This window comes from Chelonia mydas, chromosome 5 (assembly GCF_015237465.2).
Source record: "Chelonia mydas isolate rCheMyd1 chromosome 5, rCheMyd1.pri.v2, whole genome shotgun sequence".
NCBI lineage: Eukaryota > Metazoa > Chordata > Testudines > Cheloniidae > Chelonia > Chelonia mydas.
In genome coordinates, this window is record NC_051245.2 from 106,799,923 (window position 1) to 106,821,377 (window position 21,455).

General features: G+C 43.9%; 1 protein-coding gene across 33 annotated transcripts in view; it reads left to right on the plus strand.

The window, feature by feature from the left end:
• The first annotated feature begins 4,946 nt into the window (after nucleotides 1-4,946).
• CCDC171 (coiled-coil domain containing 171) overlaps nucleotides 4,947-21,455 on the plus strand; it is a 258,335-nt gene continuing 241,826 nt past the window's right edge. For 11 of the 33 annotated variants that reach the window (XM_043546868.1, XM_043546851.1, XM_043546869.1 and 8 more), the window contains exons 1-4: nucleotides 5,137-5,273; nucleotides 6,058-6,115; nucleotides 11,974-12,151; nucleotides 20,307-20,445. In XM_043546868.1, coding sequence (XP_043402803.1) covers nucleotides 12,105-12,151; nucleotides 20,307-20,445 — 186 coding nt within the window. In that variant the 5' untranslated portion in view covers nucleotides 5,137-5,273; nucleotides 6,058-6,115; nucleotides 11,974-12,104. Of the gene's footprint in view, nucleotides 5,274-6,057; nucleotides 6,183-11,973; nucleotides 12,152-20,306; nucleotides 20,446-21,455 lie in introns of all 33 variants that reach the window. The other 22 variants (XM_043546847.1, XM_043546862.1, XM_043546855.1 and 19 more) reach the window with 21 other exon arrangements.

Below are 21,455 nucleotides of genomic sequence, written 5' to 3' on the forward strand. Positions count from 1 at the left end.
CACGCACCACAATGAGCCCCCACATCCAGACCCACACACCACTGACCCCAAACTAGCTTCACCCAGACCCCAACCCCACCAAGCCCCACTCCCCCAGCACCCAGACCCCCCTGCTGAGCGCCAACCATTTTCACCTGGAAGCCCCTGCAGAGTCCCATTGCCCCTGCACCTGGAACCCCCCCGAACGAGCCTCTGTGCATCCAGATCCCCGCCGCACCTAGACCCACCACTGAGATGCCTGCACCCAGATTGTCCCACACAGAATCTTCTCACACCACGCCTGGATCCCTCCACACTTGGATCCTGCCTGGTTGAACCTGCCTGCCCGCCTCATACCGGTGCGCCTGGAACAGAGGGGCAGAGTCCCAGGGTGATTTAAAGGGCCAGGGACTCCTGGCCGCCACTACCACAGTGGAGCCCCGGGCCTTAAAATCTCCATCTGAACCCTGGGGTAGCAGCGGCAGCTGGAAGCCCCTGGGGCTCCGTTGGCAATTTAAAGGGCCCAGGGCTCCGCTGCAGTAGTGGCGGCCGGAGCGCCGAGCCCTTTAAATTGCCCCTGAGTCCCGGGGCTCCCAGCCGCCTCTGCAGCTGGTTGCTCTGGGGGTGATTTAAAGGGCCCGGGGCTCCCAGCTGCCGCTACCACAGCCGGAGCCCTGGGGCCTTTAAATCTTGATTTAAAGGGCATGGGTATTTAAAGGCCCCGCCTCTTCTGGTTGAGGCCACGCCCCCTGCTCAGGACTCCGGTGTACCAGTAAATCCTTTAAGTTACTTTCACCCCTGGAAAACACCCTCGATCGTCATACACACAAAAGAACATTAAGGTTGCAAAATCAAGCACTGAAAAGCTAGGAAATGTCAGAATTTAAGGTTGCCTGTGAAACCTTAATTTGGCCTTTTTGAACATATAACTTAATATAGTCTCCTTGCTGGGCCAGCCAGTCCAATTCCTGCCCCTCCCAAGTCCCAGCTTTCCTCTCCCCACTACAAGCCTCCCAATTCCAGTCACCCATGTCCCAGATTCCTTATCCCAATCTAATCCCCTACCTCCAACTTTCATCTCCTCTGGAATTTTGAATCAGGCAGTTTCCTCCTCTATGCTGCCTAGGCCCAGCTGTGGAGGCATTGACAGCGCAGGAGAGAAAGGATCCCTGTTCTCAGTTCTGGTGCCCAGATCCAGCCGGGTCCACAGCAGCCCAGAACTACAATTGCAGGAAAGTCCTTCTCTCATACAACACCATTTTCTGGGATTTTTAACTCTTAGACTCTAGGAAGTCTTTACTGAGCATGTGCAAACTGCAAGATACATAGGCTTATAATATGGCCAAATTTGGATGGATTTTCCCGGAGACAGCAAAAGGCACATCCCTGATGCAAAGGCTATCTCTCTGCCAAATTTCAAGTCCCTTCTCCAAACATGGGGGTAGTAGTGGCCCCTAAACAACAAATATCACCAAAGTTTTTTAACATGGACAAAACAGTGTATTTTCATAGCCCATTCTTTCAAAATGGCTGACCTGTTTGGCTGAAATAATAATAATAATAATTAATAAAAAATAATAATTCAGCCAGAGGCAAACACCCAAATTGTTAAAATGTGACAAACCTATAAGCAATTGGAAACAGAGTCTTATAATTGGAGGTGTCAGGCCATCATAGTTGGAGGAGTTATCAGCCCTGCCTATAATATTCAATTCTGTTATACCATTCTTAGGTTTTATTTTTGTGCTTTGGGTCATTCCCACCAAACATGGATAAAGGTACTTTTTATTCCTCTCTCCCCAACACTAATTCAAGCTATTGTCATAGATTTTTTTTAAAGGAAGTAACACAAAATCACATATGAAAGATTATGCTGTCGTACACTATGTAAGGGTTCAATATTCATGGGGAATTTCCTTGGCTAAACCTTTTTTCTACTTAATCATGTAACTACATTTGTCTTCCATATCTGATTTAATAAGTTCACTTTTTAGTTTTGACATCATGTTTTTGGGGTCCCTAGAAAAGCGGTTCTCAACTCGCGGCCTGCATGCAGCCCAATTAGCACACAGCTGGGGTCCAGCTCAGCTGTGTGCTAAAGGTTCCAGGCTCCCGGCTGCCCTGACACATGGTGGGCTCCGGACTGCTGGCAGCTCCACGCAGCAGGGTCCGGGCTACTGCCCCACCCCACCCAACAGGCTCGGGGTTCAGGCTGCTGGCTGGCCTTCGCACGGTGGGGTCCAGGGTTGCAGTGGGGTTGGGGGACAGGGTCCTGGCTGACCCGCAGCCCTGCCTCCCGCCGGGCTCTTCGCTCCTGGCCCCACTCTGTGCACGGGTCTCTGGTGGAGGGTGCTGGGCACAGGGGTTTGTGGGGGAGTTTACGTGGGGGGCACTGTGGTTCTCAACCTGCATATGCAGTCCACAATGATAAATAGGCTGACAACCACTGCTCTAGAGAACATTACCGCTTTCTCAGTCTTTGGAAGTAGTCTTTTGAAATCTGTCATCTCTTAGAAACTTGAATTATAGGACTTATTCTCTACAACTTTGCACCTTGTGTAGTTGTTCATAGCTGTACAAATTTAGCACAGAGTGGATATTTCTGACTAAAAAACTGACTAGACATATTTCAGTTGCAGGCAAAGTGTCTTCAAAAGGGGTCAAAAGCCGAGTTATTTTAAAAGTGAAAACATCAAATATTTCTTGGCATCTGAAAGGGTTAAAGAATTTGTTTTTGTCTGTGAAGGAGCTCACAATTTAGTTGTTAATTAAAGTTGGTAAGCCATTCAAAATGAGTTCAGCTATTATGTCTAGAGTATCATATTTATGCTTTCTTAGGTAAATAAAATAAAAAGGGACACAAACACGTTACAACATTATTCTAATATAGCCAGAGTTAACAGTTCCATATACTATACTGAGCCAAATAGATGTATATATCCCACAAGGCAATTATCATATTTTAAACTCCTATGTGCACTATAAAAAACTCTTTAAAGAGCACATGCCCTAAAAGAAAATTAATATTGCAATTCAGCATTCATTATAAACTTATTTTCATTTGATTCTGTCTTTCTCAAAGAAATCTCTGTTTGGGCTGAAGCGTTCCTTGAACCAGCACAGCAAGCTCCTGCAAAGGGCTTTTCTACAGGAGAATGTCCCCCGCCATAATTATACAGGTGTACTAAATTGAAAGAGCTATTCTCGATATCTTGAGGGGTGGAATGTTATGGGAACCGTCTATCCTTTGAAGTCAGGAGAGCATAAAGTGTCTCCCAGTATCCTGTGTTCACAACTGGCTACTGCATGGGGTTAAGCTGGTGTGTTAGATGTAAGGCTAAAATTTTGACACGGATATTTTTAGTAAAAGTCAAGGACAGGTCACAGGCAAAAAAGGAAATGTCACCGGAAGCCGTGATCTGTCCCTGTTACTAAACATATACCTGACAAAATGGGGATCTGCGGATCTCCACACCACCTGAAGCCCCTAGGAGCCCCTAAGAGCCACCTGCTGCCTCTGGGGGCTCCAGGGTACCCCCCCCCCCGCCATCTGCAGATCCAGGGGGCCCTTGCTGCTCATCGGGGCCGGGAGCAGTGGAGTGCCGCCGCCTCCCATGTCGGCTGGGAGCTGCGGGGTACCCGCGTCAGCAGTGGCTGGGAGCTGTGGGCCATGGCCGAGGGCTTGGGGATTCCCCCACTGCAGCCAGCAGCCGGGGGCTCTGGAGTTTCCACGCTCAGGGCTTGGACGTCCTCTGCCAGGCAGGGCCTCAGGGATTCCCCTGTCACTGGTGGCTGGAGGCTCGGGGATTCCCCTGCCATGGTGGCTGGGAGGTTCCAGGGCTCAGGGTAGGGTGACCAGATAGCAAGTGTGAAAAATCGGGACAGACTGTGGGGGGATAATGGGCGCCTATATCGGAAAAAGCCCTGAATATCAGGACTGTCCCTATAAAATTGGGACATCTGGTCACCCTAGCTCGGGGTGCTCTGCTGGCAGGGGCTCGGGGATTTCCCCATCACCCGTGGCAGCAGGGGGCTCGGGAGTTCCGCAGCTGCCGCCAGCAGCTGGGGGCTCGGGGTTTCCCTTGTCCTTGGCTGGGGCACAGGGGTCCTCTGCCAGCAGGGGCTTCGGGATTCCCCTGTCGCAGCCAGGGTTTGGGGGTCCTCTTCTGGCAGGGGTTCGGGGATTCCCCTGCCGCCACCAGTAGCTAGAGGGGGGCTCGGGGATTCCCCCACCAGCAGCTAGGGGGTTCTGCAGTTTAGGGCTTGGGGGTTCCTCCACCGCCCACAACATCCTGGAGCTGCGGGGTACATTGCCCCCAAAGCAGCTCCGGGTGCCGGCAACGGGGGGACCCCGCAGCTCCCTGCCCCCGCTGGCAGTCCCGACCACCGCACACTGAAGTCATGGATTCCATGACTTCTGTGACCTCACTGACTAAACTGTAGCCTTAGTTATATGTGAGCACAGTACAACAGCGTTCTCCAGACATCTTATCCAAGGGTGCTGGAAATTTTTCCATAATGGGCGTGCTGATATTGTATTTGGTGTGTGCTATTACTACTTCAGTTGGGGGTGCCTCAGCACCCCTAATTCCACCACCACTGAACTTATCTGCTTCTGCATCATGTCAATATCCTTTCCTGTATTGTCCTTTCTTTGTCCAATGGCTTCACTCTCTCCCTTGACAATAGCTCAGCATTTTCCCTTCCTCCTCTCTCTCATTCTTCTCCTACAACTCGACTCCCTCCTTTGCCATGTGCTGAGACTAATGCACGAAGCCAGCAAACATCTACTCCTTGTCCTCTTGCTGCCCCGTCTCGCTAAGCGAGCGGGAACTACAGGACTCAGCGCGGGAGAAGAATTCACCCCCTCCCAGCCGGGCCACCCTCCCTTATATTCTCCCTAACTGCACCCAGTGCGCATGCCCTCTTTCCAGCTCTTATTTCCCCAGGCCCTCAATAGGTGCCTTACTGCGCATGCGTACTTCTCTCCAGTCGGGCCGAATCCAACGCCGTTCGTTCTGTTTCCGGCCATTGGGAGCGTGATGTGTCACAATGCTCTGTCCTTCCAATCGGAAGCACCGCTCTGGGGCAGGGAGGTGGGACCAGGTCGCCGCGGTGTTGTTACCGGAAGTGGCCGTTGTAAATTTCTCCGTGAGCGGAGGGAGGGGCGGCGTGGGTTTTTGGGTCCCCTCTGGGTCCTAACGCCCAGGGGGTCACTAGTCCAGATTCTGCTCTCACTGCCTGCCGGCCTGGTGCTGCCAGCCGCTGCTCGGGGCCAGGGCTACCCCGCGGAGGTGGGAGGGAGACTGGGGAGGGGCTGGGTGATGGAGCTGGGTCGGGAGGCAGATGGGGCAGGAAGAGAAGGGGGCTGATGGGAGAGGTGGGGCTGAGGGGCCGGGAGCTTATGGGGGAAGGGGGGTGCAAGGGACTAATGGGGCCAGATGGAGCAGGGGGCGAGGACATATGTGGCAGCAGAGGGGAGCATCATTATTATCTATGAACATGCAATTTCTTTTTAATTTCTTTGTGGCTGGGGATCCTGCTCCCCAGAGCCTCTTTTTCTCACCAAAAACATGTAGGATTTGGTAACATTTTAGACGTAGACAGCACCTCTCATCCTGAGTAATTCCAGAGCGGTTTACTAGTTGTAAACATATTGCCCTGTTTAAATGCAGCCATTTCTGGGGTGGGAGGCAACAAGTTGGTGCATAGTGCAGTGAAGGAAGCAGAAAATAGGAGTGGGTGAACTTGTCTTTTCAGGGAGTTGTGGTTTGGGATTCTAATGCTTTGACTACTGAGCACTAAAGTGGAGATTTCTCTGGAGGGAGGGCAGTTTGTAATTGGATTATAAACAAAATCAGTAAAATGCTGGATGTGTATTACTTCAGAACTTGTTTTCCTAAAATGTTACTATACACAATAGAAAACAAAATAGCTAGTAGAACAAAGAGCTGCTTCTTGTGGTGGGTTTTGTATACACAACAAATATTCTTTAAAAAAATCATGGTAATTCTTAGAATGTTCGCTGCATATTTGTAGAGCACTGACGTTCTCATTTTGTATGATTTTGTATCCTAGTGCTTGCTGATCAGGCTATCTGAGGCTCAGAAAATGACAAGGCAGAGCTGACCTACAGGTGTGACATTGATATGCTCTTGCTCAAGTATACACAGAAGTAGGAAGAGAGCTTCATTCATTTATATGTATGTTTGGTTAAAAAAATTGGGTAGCTCTGATTTTTATTATGTTGTACGTAGATATTGATGATGTGGCATTTTGAACAATTTCTAAAACCCAAAAGATCTTTAGTCATTTTCCTTTATTTAAAGGGATGCTGTTAACATCGTATCAAAAAATTCCTTACCTTTGGCACTTACCTTTGGATTATTAACAGATCAATTTAAATAATATTTCAGTAAGATATGTAACTGCAGTGAAAGGATAACCAGCCTCCCTTATAGATTTCATTGCAAATTATGATTTGCAATAATAAAAGTCTATCGATAGTTTTGGCACAATCTGCTGATTGGATGTTCGTTTGCAATTTAAATATACTATTAACGCCTATTCCAATCTTATAAGGCTGCAATCCTGCAAAGATTTGAGCACATGCTTAACTTTATGCACTGCAAATAGTCTCACTGATTTCAGAAAAGTTAAGTATATGCATAAGTCTTTGCAGGATCGGGACCTAGTACTGTATACAGATTGTAAATCACAAGAAAAATTAATCATAGATGTATATTAACTTATTAAATTGAACTTTTTTGTTGCTGTTGCTACGTGAACATGTTTTTTACTGGAATCCCATGAGATTCCAACAGTTCATGCTGCCATCAATTAAATACCATATTTGTTTGTTTATTTTATTTTTGCTGTGTGGTAGTAAACCAGTCAGTTATTTAAATAAATTAAAGAATACTGCATATTCAAAACTAGTAGCTTTCTACTGAAACATACTTTATGCTTCCTCTTTACTTCATTTCAAACTAAGTTCAGAAACATTTTCTCACTGCCTCATCTGGACAATGTGAATGGGACAAAATGTGTTAGAACCAAACTTAAGTCTGCCTGAGGTTCTGGCTTGAACTAGCATGTTGCCTAAGCCCTAGTTCAATAGTTGTTTGGTGATGGTATATGACTCTATGCTTGAGAAAAAGCAGTTCTGGTTGGGAGCCATTTAGTACTATTATTATTTATTATGTGTATTACTGTAGGGCCTAGGACCAGGGTTCCCTCTAATTTTTTATGTCCATGTGCAGAATGAATTTTATTATGTGCACCAATATGGAGGTGATGTGTGGTGGGGGTGGGGCTGAGGAGTTTGGAGTGTGGAAGGGGGCTCAGGGCTGGGGCAGAGGGTTGAAGTGTGGAGGTTGAGGGCTCTGGTTGGGGGTGTGAGCTCTGGGGTGGGGCTAGGGATGAGGGGTTTGGGGTGCAGCCTGCCTTGGGGCTGCAGCAGGGAGAGGGAACACCCCCCAGCCCTCTCTTGCAGCAGCAGCTCGGGGTCGGGGGGAGAGGTGCCTCTCCCCAGCCGTGGCGGGGAGGGGCTGGGCTGGGTGAGGGGGCTGGGGCAGTGCTTCCCCAGCTGCGGCAGCTCCGGCTGGGCTGGGCTGGGCCTGGTCAGAGGAGGGGCGCCTCTCCCCTGCCACAGCAGCTCTGGCTGGGCTGGCTTGGGATGGGGCAGGGGTGTCTCTCCCTAGCTGCGGCAGCTCCGGTGGGGCCGGACTGCGAGAGGGATGCCTCTCCCCGCCTCCGTGACCCTTGATAGCTTACTGTGTGTCCGTGCAGCTTAGAGGGAACTTGGCCTAGGACCCTTTAGTGGTAGGTGCTGTACAAACCCAGAACAAAAAGATGGTTCCTGCCCCCAAAGGGCATACAAACTAATTGTAAGACAAGAGACAACAGATGAATATAGACAGATGGGGGAGTACAAGTAAACAATGAGACAATATTGGTCAGCATCATATGCAGTCATCTCAGGACACCAGCAGTCTAACTGTTGTAAAAATTTTGTGTTGGCATCCTTGCCAAGGAGAGTTTTGAGGAGGAATTTGAAAGTGGATAATGAGGTTGATAATATGGACGTTTATGGGGAACTCATTTTTGGGCGGTATGGGACAATGCACAAAGGTCTTTGTTTGAAAATATAATAAGTGGGCTATGGAGGCTAGCCTCATTGGCCAATCAGAGGCAGGAGTTGACAGCTTGAGAGCAAATAAGAGAGGATAAGTAGGATGGGAATTGATTATGAGCTGTCTTGTAAGTGAACACAAGCATCTTATGTTTGATTTGATAAAGATGTGGGAGCTAGTGGAGGAAGTGAAAGAGAAGGGTGACATGGTCAAAGTGACAGGCTAGGAAAATAATCTTAGCAGTAGCATTCTGAATGGATATGAGTGGAACAAGATTGTATTTGACAAAGCCAAAGTGAAGGATGTTGCAGTAATTGAGATGTGAGATGATGAGAGCTTGGATGAGAGTTTGAGCTGTGGAGATGTTTACAAAAGTCGGTATCTTACTGGAGCAGAAATAATTTGCAAGATTTAGACATAGCCTGGATATGAGGACCTAGAGAGAGGTCAAAACCAAAGATGATGCCCAGGTTACAGGCCTGAATGACAGGCAGGATGGTGGTAGAGAGTGATAGATAAAAGATGCAGTGGCAGGTATTGGAGTGGGAGGGGGAAGATTAGGAGTCACGTTTAGTACTACTATTTCTGAGTTCCCTAAGTAGTTCAGGATGGTAGCTTTGACTTCAGAGTTGGTTGAACATCCTGATTCAGGGCCCAAGAAGCAGTTTGTGCCTCTGATGTTGTAAAAGATGCTAACTAGGCAATTTAAGAGGACTTATTCCACTGAGCAGTCATGACCACCCATTTGAAGGTGACCAAATGATTAGCCTGATGTCTATCTTGAATGGAAAAGAAACAGTACTTGATAGCAACCTGGGCAGTATTCCTGGGTCAACAAACCCCTGAACTGTGTTTGCAAGGAGCAGATGGAGGCAGGAAACCCATCCTCCATGCACTGGCCAGTGTTGTTGGCTGGATGTGGGGTGTTGTCTAAAAAGGTGATTTAGTATATGCCCTTTTCCTCCCTGAAGCAATATAAAGGGAACGCTGCAGGGAATGTGCCTCTTTATATCAGGGCTGTGTCTTAAGGGCTAGTTTGCACTTTAATAAGGGCCTAGTTTCTCGAACACTTATTACTGCTTACTATGAGAAGCAATCCCGTTGACTTCACTGGGACTACTTCTGTTATTTAGCATTACGCTTGGTAATATATTTTTGAAGGATTGAACACTAACACAACTTTACAAGGTTCAGAGTAAGTGACTCAATGACCTTGTCTATACTGCAGTTGCTAATGTAACACATTTTGTGTTTTAACAACTGTCTAGCAACTATATCATAGTGTGTTATAGTTTTAAAAACATGTATTACATATTTAGCTATTTTTTCAGGTGGGATGGAAGGATGGCTTTAATCTGTAGGAGGAGCCTCCTTGTCAATAAAAACAAGGAGTCCGGTGGCACCTTAAAGACTAACCGATGTATTTGAGCATAAGCTCTCGTGGGTAAAACCCCCACTTCTTCAGATGCATGGAGTGAAAATTACAGATGCAGGCATTATTGTACTGACACATGAAGAGAAGGGAGTTGCCTCACAAGTGGAGAACCCGTGTTGACAGGGCCAATTCAATCAGGGTGGATGTGGTCCACTCCCAATAATTGATGAGGAGGTGTCAATTCCAGGAGAGGGATAGTTGCTTTTGTAGTGAGCCAGCCACTCCCAGTTCATATTCAAGCCCAAATTAATGGTGTTAAATTTGCAAATGAATTTTAGTTCTGCACTTTCTCTTTGAAGTCTGCTTCTAAAGTTTTTTTGTTCAAGTATGGCTAATTTTAAATCTGTTATAGAATGTCCAGGAAGATTGAAGTGTTCTCCTAGTGGCTTTTGTATGTTACCATTCCCGATGTCTGATTTGTGTCCATTTATTCTTTTACGTAGAGACTGTGCAGTTTGGCCAACGTACATGGCAGAGGGGCATTGCTGGCACATGATGGCATATATCACATTAGTAGATATGCAGGTGAATGAGTCCCTGATGATGTGGCTGATGTGGTTGGATCCTCTGATGGTGTCACTAGAGTAGATATGGGGACAGAGTAGACAATGAGGTTTGTTACAGGGATTGGTTCCTAGGTTAGTTTTTCTGTGGTGTGGTATGTAGTTGCTGTTGAGTATTTGCTTCAGGTTGGGGGGCTGGCTTATTACAAAAGCAATTTTCCCTCTCCTGGAATTGACACTTCCTCATCAGTTATTGGGAGTGGACTACATCCACCCTGATTGAACTGGCCCTGTCAACTCTGGTTCTCCACTTGTGAGGTAACTCCCTTCTCTTCATGTGCCTGCATCTGTAATTTTCACTACATGCATCTGAAGAAGTTTTTACGCACAAAACCTTATGCCCAAATAAATCTGGTAGTTTTTAAGGTGCCACCGGACTCCTTGTTGTTTTTGTGGATACAGACTAACACGGCTACCCCCGCTTCTTGTCAGTGACAGTTGTACACCAGTTACGTATTTGAGTTTTAAATGCAAGTACATGCTTAGAAATTTTTGTGGGCACAACTTATGAATCACAAATAAATAAACTAATATAGCTTGAAATGTTTGATAAAGCAACTGGAGCCAAATGAATAAAGGAAAAGCCAATTTCTGTTCTCATTTCCTTTAGATTTACACCCAAGTAATTACAATGAATTTAACTTAGTTACTTTAGATTGGCCTTAAATTATTATTAATCAATATAATAAAGAATGAATAAGTAAAGGTAATAGGATTTTTTTTCGGGGGGGAGGAGTAGATTCTGTTTTCTGGAGACAAACTGCAGAATGTGATTGAATTAAAAATAAAGATAAGAAAACATGTACAGTTTTTAAAAAGTTTCAGAAATAGTATAACAAAATTGGACTATTTAGTCACTTTATTAGAGCTGAAGACTTCTGCGTTAGGTCAGATGGAAATAGATTATGGCAGACACGTGGCTGCAACATTTAGATGTAAAGATGGCTTGCAGGCTAGGTCATAGGCATGGGAGTCCATCTAACATGGCATGTAGAAGCAAATCTTCACGGTTAATTAATCTTTTTGCTGAATCTAGCCTGTGCTGACCATTTTATCTCAGGCTGTCTTGTAATGATTTGCCAAGAGAACTATAAATGAATTTATTCTTCAACCTGAAATAAGTGTTGGCTTTTTCGGATTGGTTGATGATATTTTAATACTTGTTTTCTAAATATGCTTGATGTATTAAGTGTTTCTAATGTTGCTATACTGTATATGAGAGAATAAACATGGATTTCTTCTATGCACAATTTTTGCTAAAGGAGTCTTCATATTAATCAAATTTATGTGTGATGCTATAATCCATGATAATTTATAGTGATTAATGACCTCAGCACAATAATCGGTAGAAAATTTCAGGTTTCTATTATCCTCCAGTAGTTGCAGGAGGACTTGCTAGTTAAGGGCCACTGTTGCACAGTGAAGTCCCAAATATTGACCTACCCTTAAAATTGTTCTGTTATGGGGCCTATTGTCTGTATTGTGACTTTACAAACAAAAACACCCAAAACCCACAGATGAATGCGTCATCAGGGAAATGGAGGGATACAACCTACAAAGAGACAATTTTGTGTGTTTCACTCTCCTTCTATTGTAAATTTAGAATCAAATATTCTCCTCAAAAACATGCATTTTCAGCTCCAGTGTTTAGGGTTAAGGGCCTGATCCTACAAATGCTTGCTAGGAGGTGTAGTTCTTTCTGCTGTCTCCGATTGGCTTCAGTGGAGCTATGTCCGATAGTAAGTGTTAACATGTCTGAGCCTAAAGCTTACATTGTTTGTTTAATAAATATTTGAGAGTAAATACAATTGATTCCTTCTGTTACAATGAGAAATAAACTGCCCTTTTTATGTTGTTATAGGTTTTAATGTATGCATATGATGCAAAGAGGAGAGTAATCTTTGAAGTGTCTCAGTTTCTGTAAAAGAATATAATTGAAGATTATGTTCTTTATCCAGACACTATAGATTAAATAGTTGGAGATTCGTCATCATGAATTCTACCCCTCCAATCAGTTACACGATTCCTGAAATCAAACGGTGAGCTTCCGTTCCTTATTTTAAAATCCAGTAACTTATATTGTCTTTTTGTGAGAATTTTTCATTGTTTTGGAGGTTTGACAGTAGGTCATTCTAAGAAAACAAAACTTAATCAATACATATAATTTGTGTTAATCTGATACAACTTGTTTGACAACAGCTAGGCCAGAGGGCATGAATGATATCTCCAATTAAGTGCAAGAAATCCTTGGAAAGCACAGAAGGTATTTAAAAAGAAAAAAGGCAGTAAGGCAGAAGGGGTAATCAAATACAGTTAGGAGCATTTTGCACTGAGTTACAGAAGTCTTTCCTTTGCCAGACAAGATGGCATTTGGTTACACTTTCTATAACTTGTTCAGTTGTAAGACTCGTCCTAGATACTTGGGGACTGGGAAGAATCTGTCAGGGAGATTTCAGAGTAACAGCCGTGTTAGTCTGTATTCGCAAAAAGAAAAGGAGTACTTGTGGCACCTTAGAGACTAACCAATGTATTTGAGCATAAGCTTTCATGAGCTACAGCTCACTTCATTGGATGCATACTGTGGAACGTGTAGAAGAAAAAATACCTCCTCCCACTGGGGAGGTATTTTTTCATGCTTTGTGTGTATAAAAAGATCTTCTACACTTTCCACAGTATGCATCCGATGAAGTGAGCTGTAGCTCACGAAAGCTTATGCTCAAATACATTGGTTAGTCTCTAAGGTGCCACAAGTACTCCTTTTCTTTTTGTCAGGGAGATTGTGTATTAAACTGAAACTTTGACTGTCTTTCTTGAAACCTTGAGGCATGTCCCATGGGACTGACGGTCCTCAAATTCAGAAAAGAAATTCTGTCAGCGTCCTTGCCGTGGACTGTCATGCAGGGGAGAGAATCAAATTGTTGGCATAAAAGCCCTTTGTGTTGAAAAATTAGGGTAGGGTATATCTGTCGTTTTGTCGTTTGTACCTAGACAAACTTTGGACCTAATTTTCAGAAGTAATGAGCACCACCTCTGAAAATTTCTGCCTTTAGTTTATAGTTAAGTAAATTATGTAGATTGGCCTCTGTAAACCAAATAGTTTAGTGGTTTCTCAAGTATTTCCAGTTGGTTTATTAGAACAAGTGGTATGCATAATCATGTTTTTTTTTAATGCACACCATGGAAGGGAGAGAGGAAGGATACATTTGCAGACTTATGGTCATAGATATGGCCCTTATCATTCACATCAATGTTTTTGTTTTGTTGAGTATACAATGTCTTGAAAAAATAGCACCATTAGCGAGAACCTTGATTCATTCTAATAATATTGATCCTAAGTAATATTGTTGCCATTTAAATCATCATGCTACAGGACTCCTAACTGCTTTGGCAGTGGTAGCAGGGATGTGATAGACCCTTTTTCTTTGAAACATGATCTTTTAGGATAGATATGCAGAATCCCCTTTTGGCTATAAGAGTTTAGAAAAATCCCATAGCTAATTAACAAGTGGAAGAAAAATCAGTCTCTTAGTTGCGACACAGATATAATTACACTACTTTTTGTCAGGTGTGAAGAAAAACCCCTAAGACAACTTTTACAATATTGTAACTAATATGATTGCAGTACACAACTGAACTTTAAAGTCAACTTATTGATTTGCTGAGTTGCCCATGTTAAATTTTCATTACTCTGCAACATAGTATTCAATAGCTATTTCATTTGCTCTTGTTTTTCTTAAAGAATTTTAGAGAAAGTGTGAAGGATGGCATTTTGTATATGATTTTGGTAAAAGCATATTTTCTAAATATGATTATCCATCAGGAATATTAAATAATGCAAGAACACTTTGAACAAAGCTGTACAATCATCTCACAATTACTTTTATGATAATAGAAACAAAGAGCTTCTTTGTTCTTATAAAAATCCATTTGTGTGCATGTGTGTATTCGTTCAGCCTTACCACTTACATTTGCTTTAGTTATCTCCTCTAGTTATCATTGTCATTGCTTTAGTTAGAATCCTCTGTTCATCATATATATGTATGTATATAGAATAGCTACCACACGGTGCATGGAACGTGTAAAATATCAGCAAGTCTTGTGTGTTGGAACTCTGCCATTGTTCTTGTGATTTATTGCATATCTGAGGCATATGCTCTTCTGTATCTACACAACTTCTCCTGTTACTCTATTTTAAAAAAATCCATTTTAGTGTTAATAGGTTGTTTGACTTCTTTATTACACTTTGAGTATAAGTACGCAATCTAAAATGTCTAATTTAAATTACATTAATTTTAATTCATTTTATAATATTAGAAGTTGCTATCCTAATGCCTTAGTTGTTTTGCTGAAACCCTCTGCTTTGAAGTGAAGGCAGCTCAGCCTAAAGCCATTCTGAAGGGGCAAAAGCTATTAATATTTTTGCTAATGTTTTGATTTTCATGGCAATCAACCTAAATTTCACTATGGAAGAGCTCATTGTTGGATTGTCATTTCAGAGGCAACGTAGCAAATACTGTAAATAAAAATTCAGTATATTTGCTTTATGCTGCTGTTTTGGTTTTTATAGTACTTCCAAAACTTTATTCCATAGCTATAATGTCCAAACATGAAATATACAACTTTGCCACACTGGTCTGACTCTGTGGGATTTTTTTGTTTTTATTTTTTGCTCTTTGTATGTTTAGGCCCCAATTCATCAAGACACTTAACCATGTAATTAAGTCTTTTGCTGAATCCGAGCCTGGCAGTGTAGATATGTTGACTGTTCTAGACAACCTCTTCTTCATCTGCTGCTGGCTGGTGGGAGGTTTGGGGGAAAATGGCTTTTCCAAAAGCTGATGGCATAAGCCTTTTTGATGACTTCAAAGTTGTAAAATAATACTGAGTTTTTTTTAATTTATTTTTTTTAGCGTGCTCTCCCTGTAGGCAGCTCTACAGTACCTCCCCGGTAGAAAACTAAAACTAAAAACTGAAACATTATTAATGTCATAAAAATGTAGAAGCCTTGACAGGCAGCGTCCCAAATCCCAAACTGGCATAAACTGGTTTGCTCCATTTAATCTGGACTATACTATGAAAACATAAACTTAAATATATAATACAGGAAAACTTTTCTATTCTACATAGACATCTTGGGGTTCGATTATGTGGCTACCATGGTATCAGAACTTCATGTAACCTCTGGATCTAAAAGCAGGAACTTTGACGGCTTAGGCTAAAGCAAGTTTCTTAAACTCAAAGGCTGTAGCCCGTTCAACATCTATTCATGGACTAGCCATTAGAGCGAGCAGAGAGCCACACTGTAAATGTGAATTCAGTTAATTTTTCTCTCTCTCCATTCTTGCCAGGAGAGCTCCCTTCCTCTGAAGGCGAGAGAGGAATAGCTTCACTACTTTTCTTCTTCCCCTTACAAATGTCTTGGCTACTCATTCCCCTCCACTCTTCATCATCTCAGGGCACTTTACACTCCTCACACCAGTATGTAGTGTACATACACTGCATGGCCCCCTAGCATGGGTATAAGTAGCAGTATAGAGAGCAAGGCACTGCTTAGGTGAGTAAAGACACTCCAGAAACTTAGGCTATGTACCCTACGCTGCTCTCTGTACACCCAAGCAGGGCCTCCTCTGTCTACACTGCTATCTTAGCCTTTCCCTGCTGCAGGGAGAGACTGCAGCACCAGGGAAAGTCTGCAAGACACATACCCTACATGTTGCTGCTGCCATGAGGGCGCAGTGTAGATATATCTTCAGAAGTACAGGGTGCGTCGCGTCCTGTATGTGCAATGATTACTTCACTTTGAAACAGTATACATGGCTAATAATGCAGCCTGATGTTCCTGCTACTAACAGCCATGTCTCAATGCTTCATTTGGATTCTATACCCACCTGTGGCATCTTGCCACTGGATTATAAAGTCTTCGGGGGCAGGAATGAATGATTCCCTGATACAGATTGGGGCCTCTAGCCCTGTTGTAATATAATTAATGACTCTTCGTACACACACACCAGTGATTCCACTGACCCCTCGTGGTAGAGTGAGTCTCTACAGCATCCCCTTGTTGCACTATTGAGCGTGCCTCACGTTCCCCTTTCCCAGGGAAACTCTCCCAACAGTTCTCTCTCTCTTGGCACCTCCCAGCAAGGTGCTAGTTATAAACTTAGAGAGTAGTCTCAAATGCAACATAAAAAGGGCCTTCTGCCCTCTGGTTCAGCTTTCATTTCTTTCCTGCTCTCCTACAGAGCTCTAACTCATAAGGCTTTTTCCATCAGGGGGTGTCTCCCTTCTCCCAGGAGCCAGCATTTCTCCTCCAAGCTCTCTACCTGAGAGTTATCCTTCTCTAGGGCCTATCTTTCCCACCAGTAGTCTTGCAGCCCTTTGTAGAAATCCCGTGATCCAAATCCAGCTGGGCCTAATAATTAAACAAGACCATCTGGTCCCCTTCACATCAGGATCAACTAGGGAGGAGATTTGGGAGGGGGAAGGTGATCCATCACAGGTGAGTCTGAACCTGACTTGCCTTAAAGGGCCAGCCAGCCTTTGACACCCTTTCTGTAAGACTTCTGCTGGATTCACATCCATGTCAGTATTTTCTACAAAATCATTCTCTTCATCTTCAGAGCTCTTAGAGCCATGCTCTTAGCTAACTTGTTTCCCACTTATACCATACTTTTCTATCTTCCTCCATTTTCTGGTCTCCTCCCAGTCCAACACTCCCTCTTTTTCTTAGTTGGAAGCTGATCCCTTGTGCTGCTGCCCGAGAGAGATGGTCTGCCTCTCTACCATCTCTGATTTTCCCCATCCATTTTAGAAACATCAAAAGCCCAACTTTTCTATGCTGCCTACAACCATCAAGGTTTTGTAGTCTTCCTCCCAGTAGCTCTTACTAATTCTAGCCCTTCATACCCTCCTTACCTCTATTTGATTTTCCTCCACACTTCTAGCTTCTTATTGTAATGGCTGTGAAATGTGAGATACTTGTGTATAATACATTATATTTTAAGTTAACATAAGAATGGCCATACTGGGTCAGACCAAAGGTCCATCCAGCCCAGTATCCTGTCTACCAACAGTGGCCAATGCCAGGTGCCCCAGAGGGAGTGAACCTAACAGGTAATGATCTAGTGATCTCTCTCCTGCCATCCATCTCCACCCTCTGACAAACAGAGGCTAGGGATAGCATTCCTTACCCACCCTGGCTAATAGCCATTAATGGACTTAACCTCCATGAATTTATCCAGTTCTCTTTTAAACCCTGTTATAGTCCTAGCCTTCACAACCTCCTCAGGCAAGGAGTTCCACAGGTTGACTGTGCGCTGAGTGAAGAAGAACTTCCTTTTATTTGTTTTTAACCTGCTACCCATTCATTTCATTTGGTGGCCCCTAGTTCTTATATTATGGGAACAAGTAAATAACTTTTCCTTATTCACTTTCTCCATACCACTCATGATTTTATATACCTCTATCATATCCCCCCTTAGTCTTCTCTTTTCCAAGCTGAAAAGTCCTAGCCTCTTTCATCTCTCCTTACATGGGACCGGTTCCAAACCCCTAATCATTTTAGTTGTCCTTTTCTGAACCTTTTCTAATGCCAGTACATCTTTTTTGAGATGAGAGGACCACATCTGTATGCAGTATTCAAGATGTGGGCGTACCATGCATTTATATAAGGGCAATAAGATATTCTCCATCTTTTATAATTAAATCATTAAAAAAAGGATAGAGAATAAGTTATTTCATTTTTAGCTACATTATGAATTTCTTGTCACTGTGCTTTTGCCTCTTAACTAATTTTTACCTCCTCCTCTCTGTTGATTCCTTTGGGTATAGCTCCCATAGTAACACTATATAGCTGTTGTGATTCTGTTGCACTGAATCCAGGTGCAGTTTTGCAAATGTTCATTATCTCCCATATTTATTAAGTACATTTCACCCTGAGGAATAATTATCTGTGACACAAACAATTGGCCTGCTTTCATATGAAAACAATGGACACTGTGATATGAAAGTAGCCACAGTATAAATATAGATCTTAAAATATATATGGGACACCATCAAGACAATGAGTTGCTTAAAATAATAGATTTTTGCCTAAATTACTAGTAACACCTTGAAACAACTAAAGTTGACAACATTTTAAAAAACAAACTTAGTGTTTACCTATTATGCTGGTTATGTTTTTCATGTTCTCAGATTGGACAACAACATTAGATCAGTAAATATCTCTTTCTGGTTCTCATTCCTTGGAAACTGTAGTAGTGTTTGGTAAACAGGATAATGTTTATTTTTATATTTAAAACTACAGCAGTTTTTGGTGATACTTTTAATACTTCGTTTAGGCCAAAATATACAAAACATCAGTGTTGCTACTTGTATGGAAAATCATGCAAACTTTCGTAGGTTACTTAGGGTTGCCAAGTTCCTAATCGTACAAAGCCGAACACCCCTTCACCGCCCCTTCTCCAAGGCCCCATCCCTGCTCGCTCCATCCCCCCGCCATCACTTACTTTTCGCCACCCCCACTCAATTTCACCGGGCTGGGGTTGGGGTGCAGGAGGGGGGTGAGGGCTCCGTCTGGGGGTGCAGGCTCTGGGGTGGGGCCGTGGATGAGGGGTTAGGGGTGCGGGAGAGGGCTCCAGACTGGGGCAGGGTGTTGGTGTGTGGGGGAGGTATGGGCTCTGGGCTGGGAGTGTGGGCTCCAGGAGGGGCCAGAAATGAGGGGTTCAGGGTGTGGGAGATGGCTCCAGGCTGAGGCGGAGGGTGGGAGGGGGTGGGCTCTGGCTGGGGGTGTGGGCTTCGGGGTGGGGCTGAGGAGTTTGGGGTGCAGGAGGGGGTTCTGGGCTGGGGCAGGGGGTTGGGATGTGGGGGCGGGTGAGGGTTTCGACTAGGGGTGTGGGCTCGGTTTGGGCTGGGGATGAGGGGTTTGGAGTACAAGAGGGGACTCAGAGCTGGGGTTGGGGTGTTGGGGGGTGTGGGCTCCAGCAGGGAGTTTGGGTGCAGGACGAGACTCTGGGCTGGGGCAGGGGGTGGGGGTGCAGGGTCCCAGCAGCACTTATCGTGGCTCCCAGAAGCGGCCACCAGGTCCTTGCGGCTCCTAGGTACATGGGCAGCCAGGGAGGTGCCGCCTGCTGCCCTCACGCCTGCAGGTGCTGCCCCCACAGCTCCCATTGGTTGCAGTTCGTGGCCAATGGGAGCTGCGGAGCCGGCACTCAGGCAGGGGCAGCACGCGGAGCCTCCCTGGCCGCCTATGCACCTAGAGGCTGCAAGGACCTGGCTGCCACTTCTAGGAGCCACATGGAACCAGGGAAGGCAGGGAGGCTGCCTTATCCCCGGGCCTCTGTTGCGCTGCTGACTAGACTTTTAACAGTTTGGTCGGCGGTGGCAACTGGAGGCACCAGGGTCCCTTTTCGATTGGGCGTTCTGGTAAAAAATCGGACACCTGGCAACCCTAAAGTCACTTTGGGGGAAACAATTTTTTTTCGTACGTGCTATGGCCTTATTTCCATTTAAAGTGTATTTTATTTGTCTTGGTTGTTTTGTCTTTTTTGTGGGAGCAGTTAACTATAGACAAGACAGTGTCTATATACAAAAGCCATACTTATTTAACTGTCAGTTTTAAACTGATTTAAAAGTTAAAATCAGTGTCTAGATTGCCACATGAGGAAATTGTACAGATTTAATGGAACGAGTTTCTAAACCAGTTTAGTTAAAATCCATTTCTAAACTGATTTTAGTTAAATTGGTACAGTGTGTAGATAAAGCCTTAGTCACTAAGCTCTTGATCCTGCTGTGTGCTTAATGTTCTTCATTTCCACAGAAGTAACAGGGAGTTGAGAGTATGCACAATGTACCAAGATTGCACCTTAAACCTGTATCTTTTTTGTGGGAATGCAAGTATGCAAAATACCCCTCCCTGCCCTTTAAAGGAAGAGCCACAGAAGGGAATGATGGTTGCAAATGTGTGGTGTAGTATGATGTAACCAACATTTTGTAGTTGGTGATATAGTATTGTATGGTAAACAAAAAAATAAGTTTGAATCTCAGTGAGACAAAATAATGGAGATCTGCTGGACATCTTTTTAAATGGTAGGGTTTATGTCTTTGCAGTGTCCTAACATTTAATCAAATCAGTAACAATGAAGATTGATATAATCAGGGAAGCAATGATAGTTAAAATATACTTCTGTTTTGCAGCCTACACTGTATCCAGAGTGAGATGAGGCTACTGCAAAATAGTAGTCAGTCAGAGCTGGATGTTACTGAAGATCTGAGAAGGAAACTTCATCAAGCCAAAAAAGAAAAACTGGACATAACCACTAAACATAACCAAGATGTAAGTTTTTAATACTAGAAAAAAATCAATATTTAAAATACTCTAAGCACTACAGCCTGTACTTTAGAGACTTCATGGACTTGTCCCTTGGCTTTTTTTTTTTTTTTTTTTTTAAAAACATTACATAGCAGAGCCCACTTCCTGCCTCTTGAACATTTGATCCTGATTCTGCATGTGCTGACATGGAGCCTCACCGATTTCAGAGGGTGTGTGTGTGTGTGTGTGTGTGTGTGTGTGTGTTCAGGGGCTTACACACATAGAGTTTATTGCAGTACTGACATGTAAGTGAGGAAATCTTATTTCACTAGTAAGGGATCACTCCTTTCTCCTCCTCAGTCTCCCTTGCTGTGTGGTATTGTGATCTTTTTGTGCTTTGCTGGTAGTGCAAGCAAAGTGAATTGTGGAGACCTGATGGAGCGTGATGCTGAAACATATGAGGTTTGAGCCATGCACCCAGAAAACATGTACACCTAAAGCAGGGTGATGCTGATTGGTGTGGAAAGCCTGAAACCTATCAGCTTGCTCCCAGTGCCAGCCCTCTGTTTCAAGTTTAAATGGTCCGATTATCTACTGTAGATGAGGCTTTGGCCAGATCAGTGCAACCTGGTGAAATTAGAAGCACCTGGGCAACAAAATATTCACAATGGAATGAAATGCTGACTACCTGAATTGTTGTTTTGTATGAAAATGCATCCTGAAGAAAACCCTTACTGGAATCAGAGGAAATTGTTATTTACCTATATCCACCAACCCTGTATGGAATGTCTCACTTTATTTAATAACAGCTCTGACAACAGCTGTTATGGTTAGTAATAAGTGGCATCAAATGAAGTGTCACTTTCCCGGTAGAGGATTGCTGCCTCCATTAATAATTCAATGACTGGGATTGCCTAATAGTGTACATGATTACAAGATACAACTCAGGTCAGTCATCTTAATGAGCTATTTTTTATTTTACAGGCCATTAGGATTTGAATGCAGGTTATGTTTTTAATCCATCTGGAAGTCAA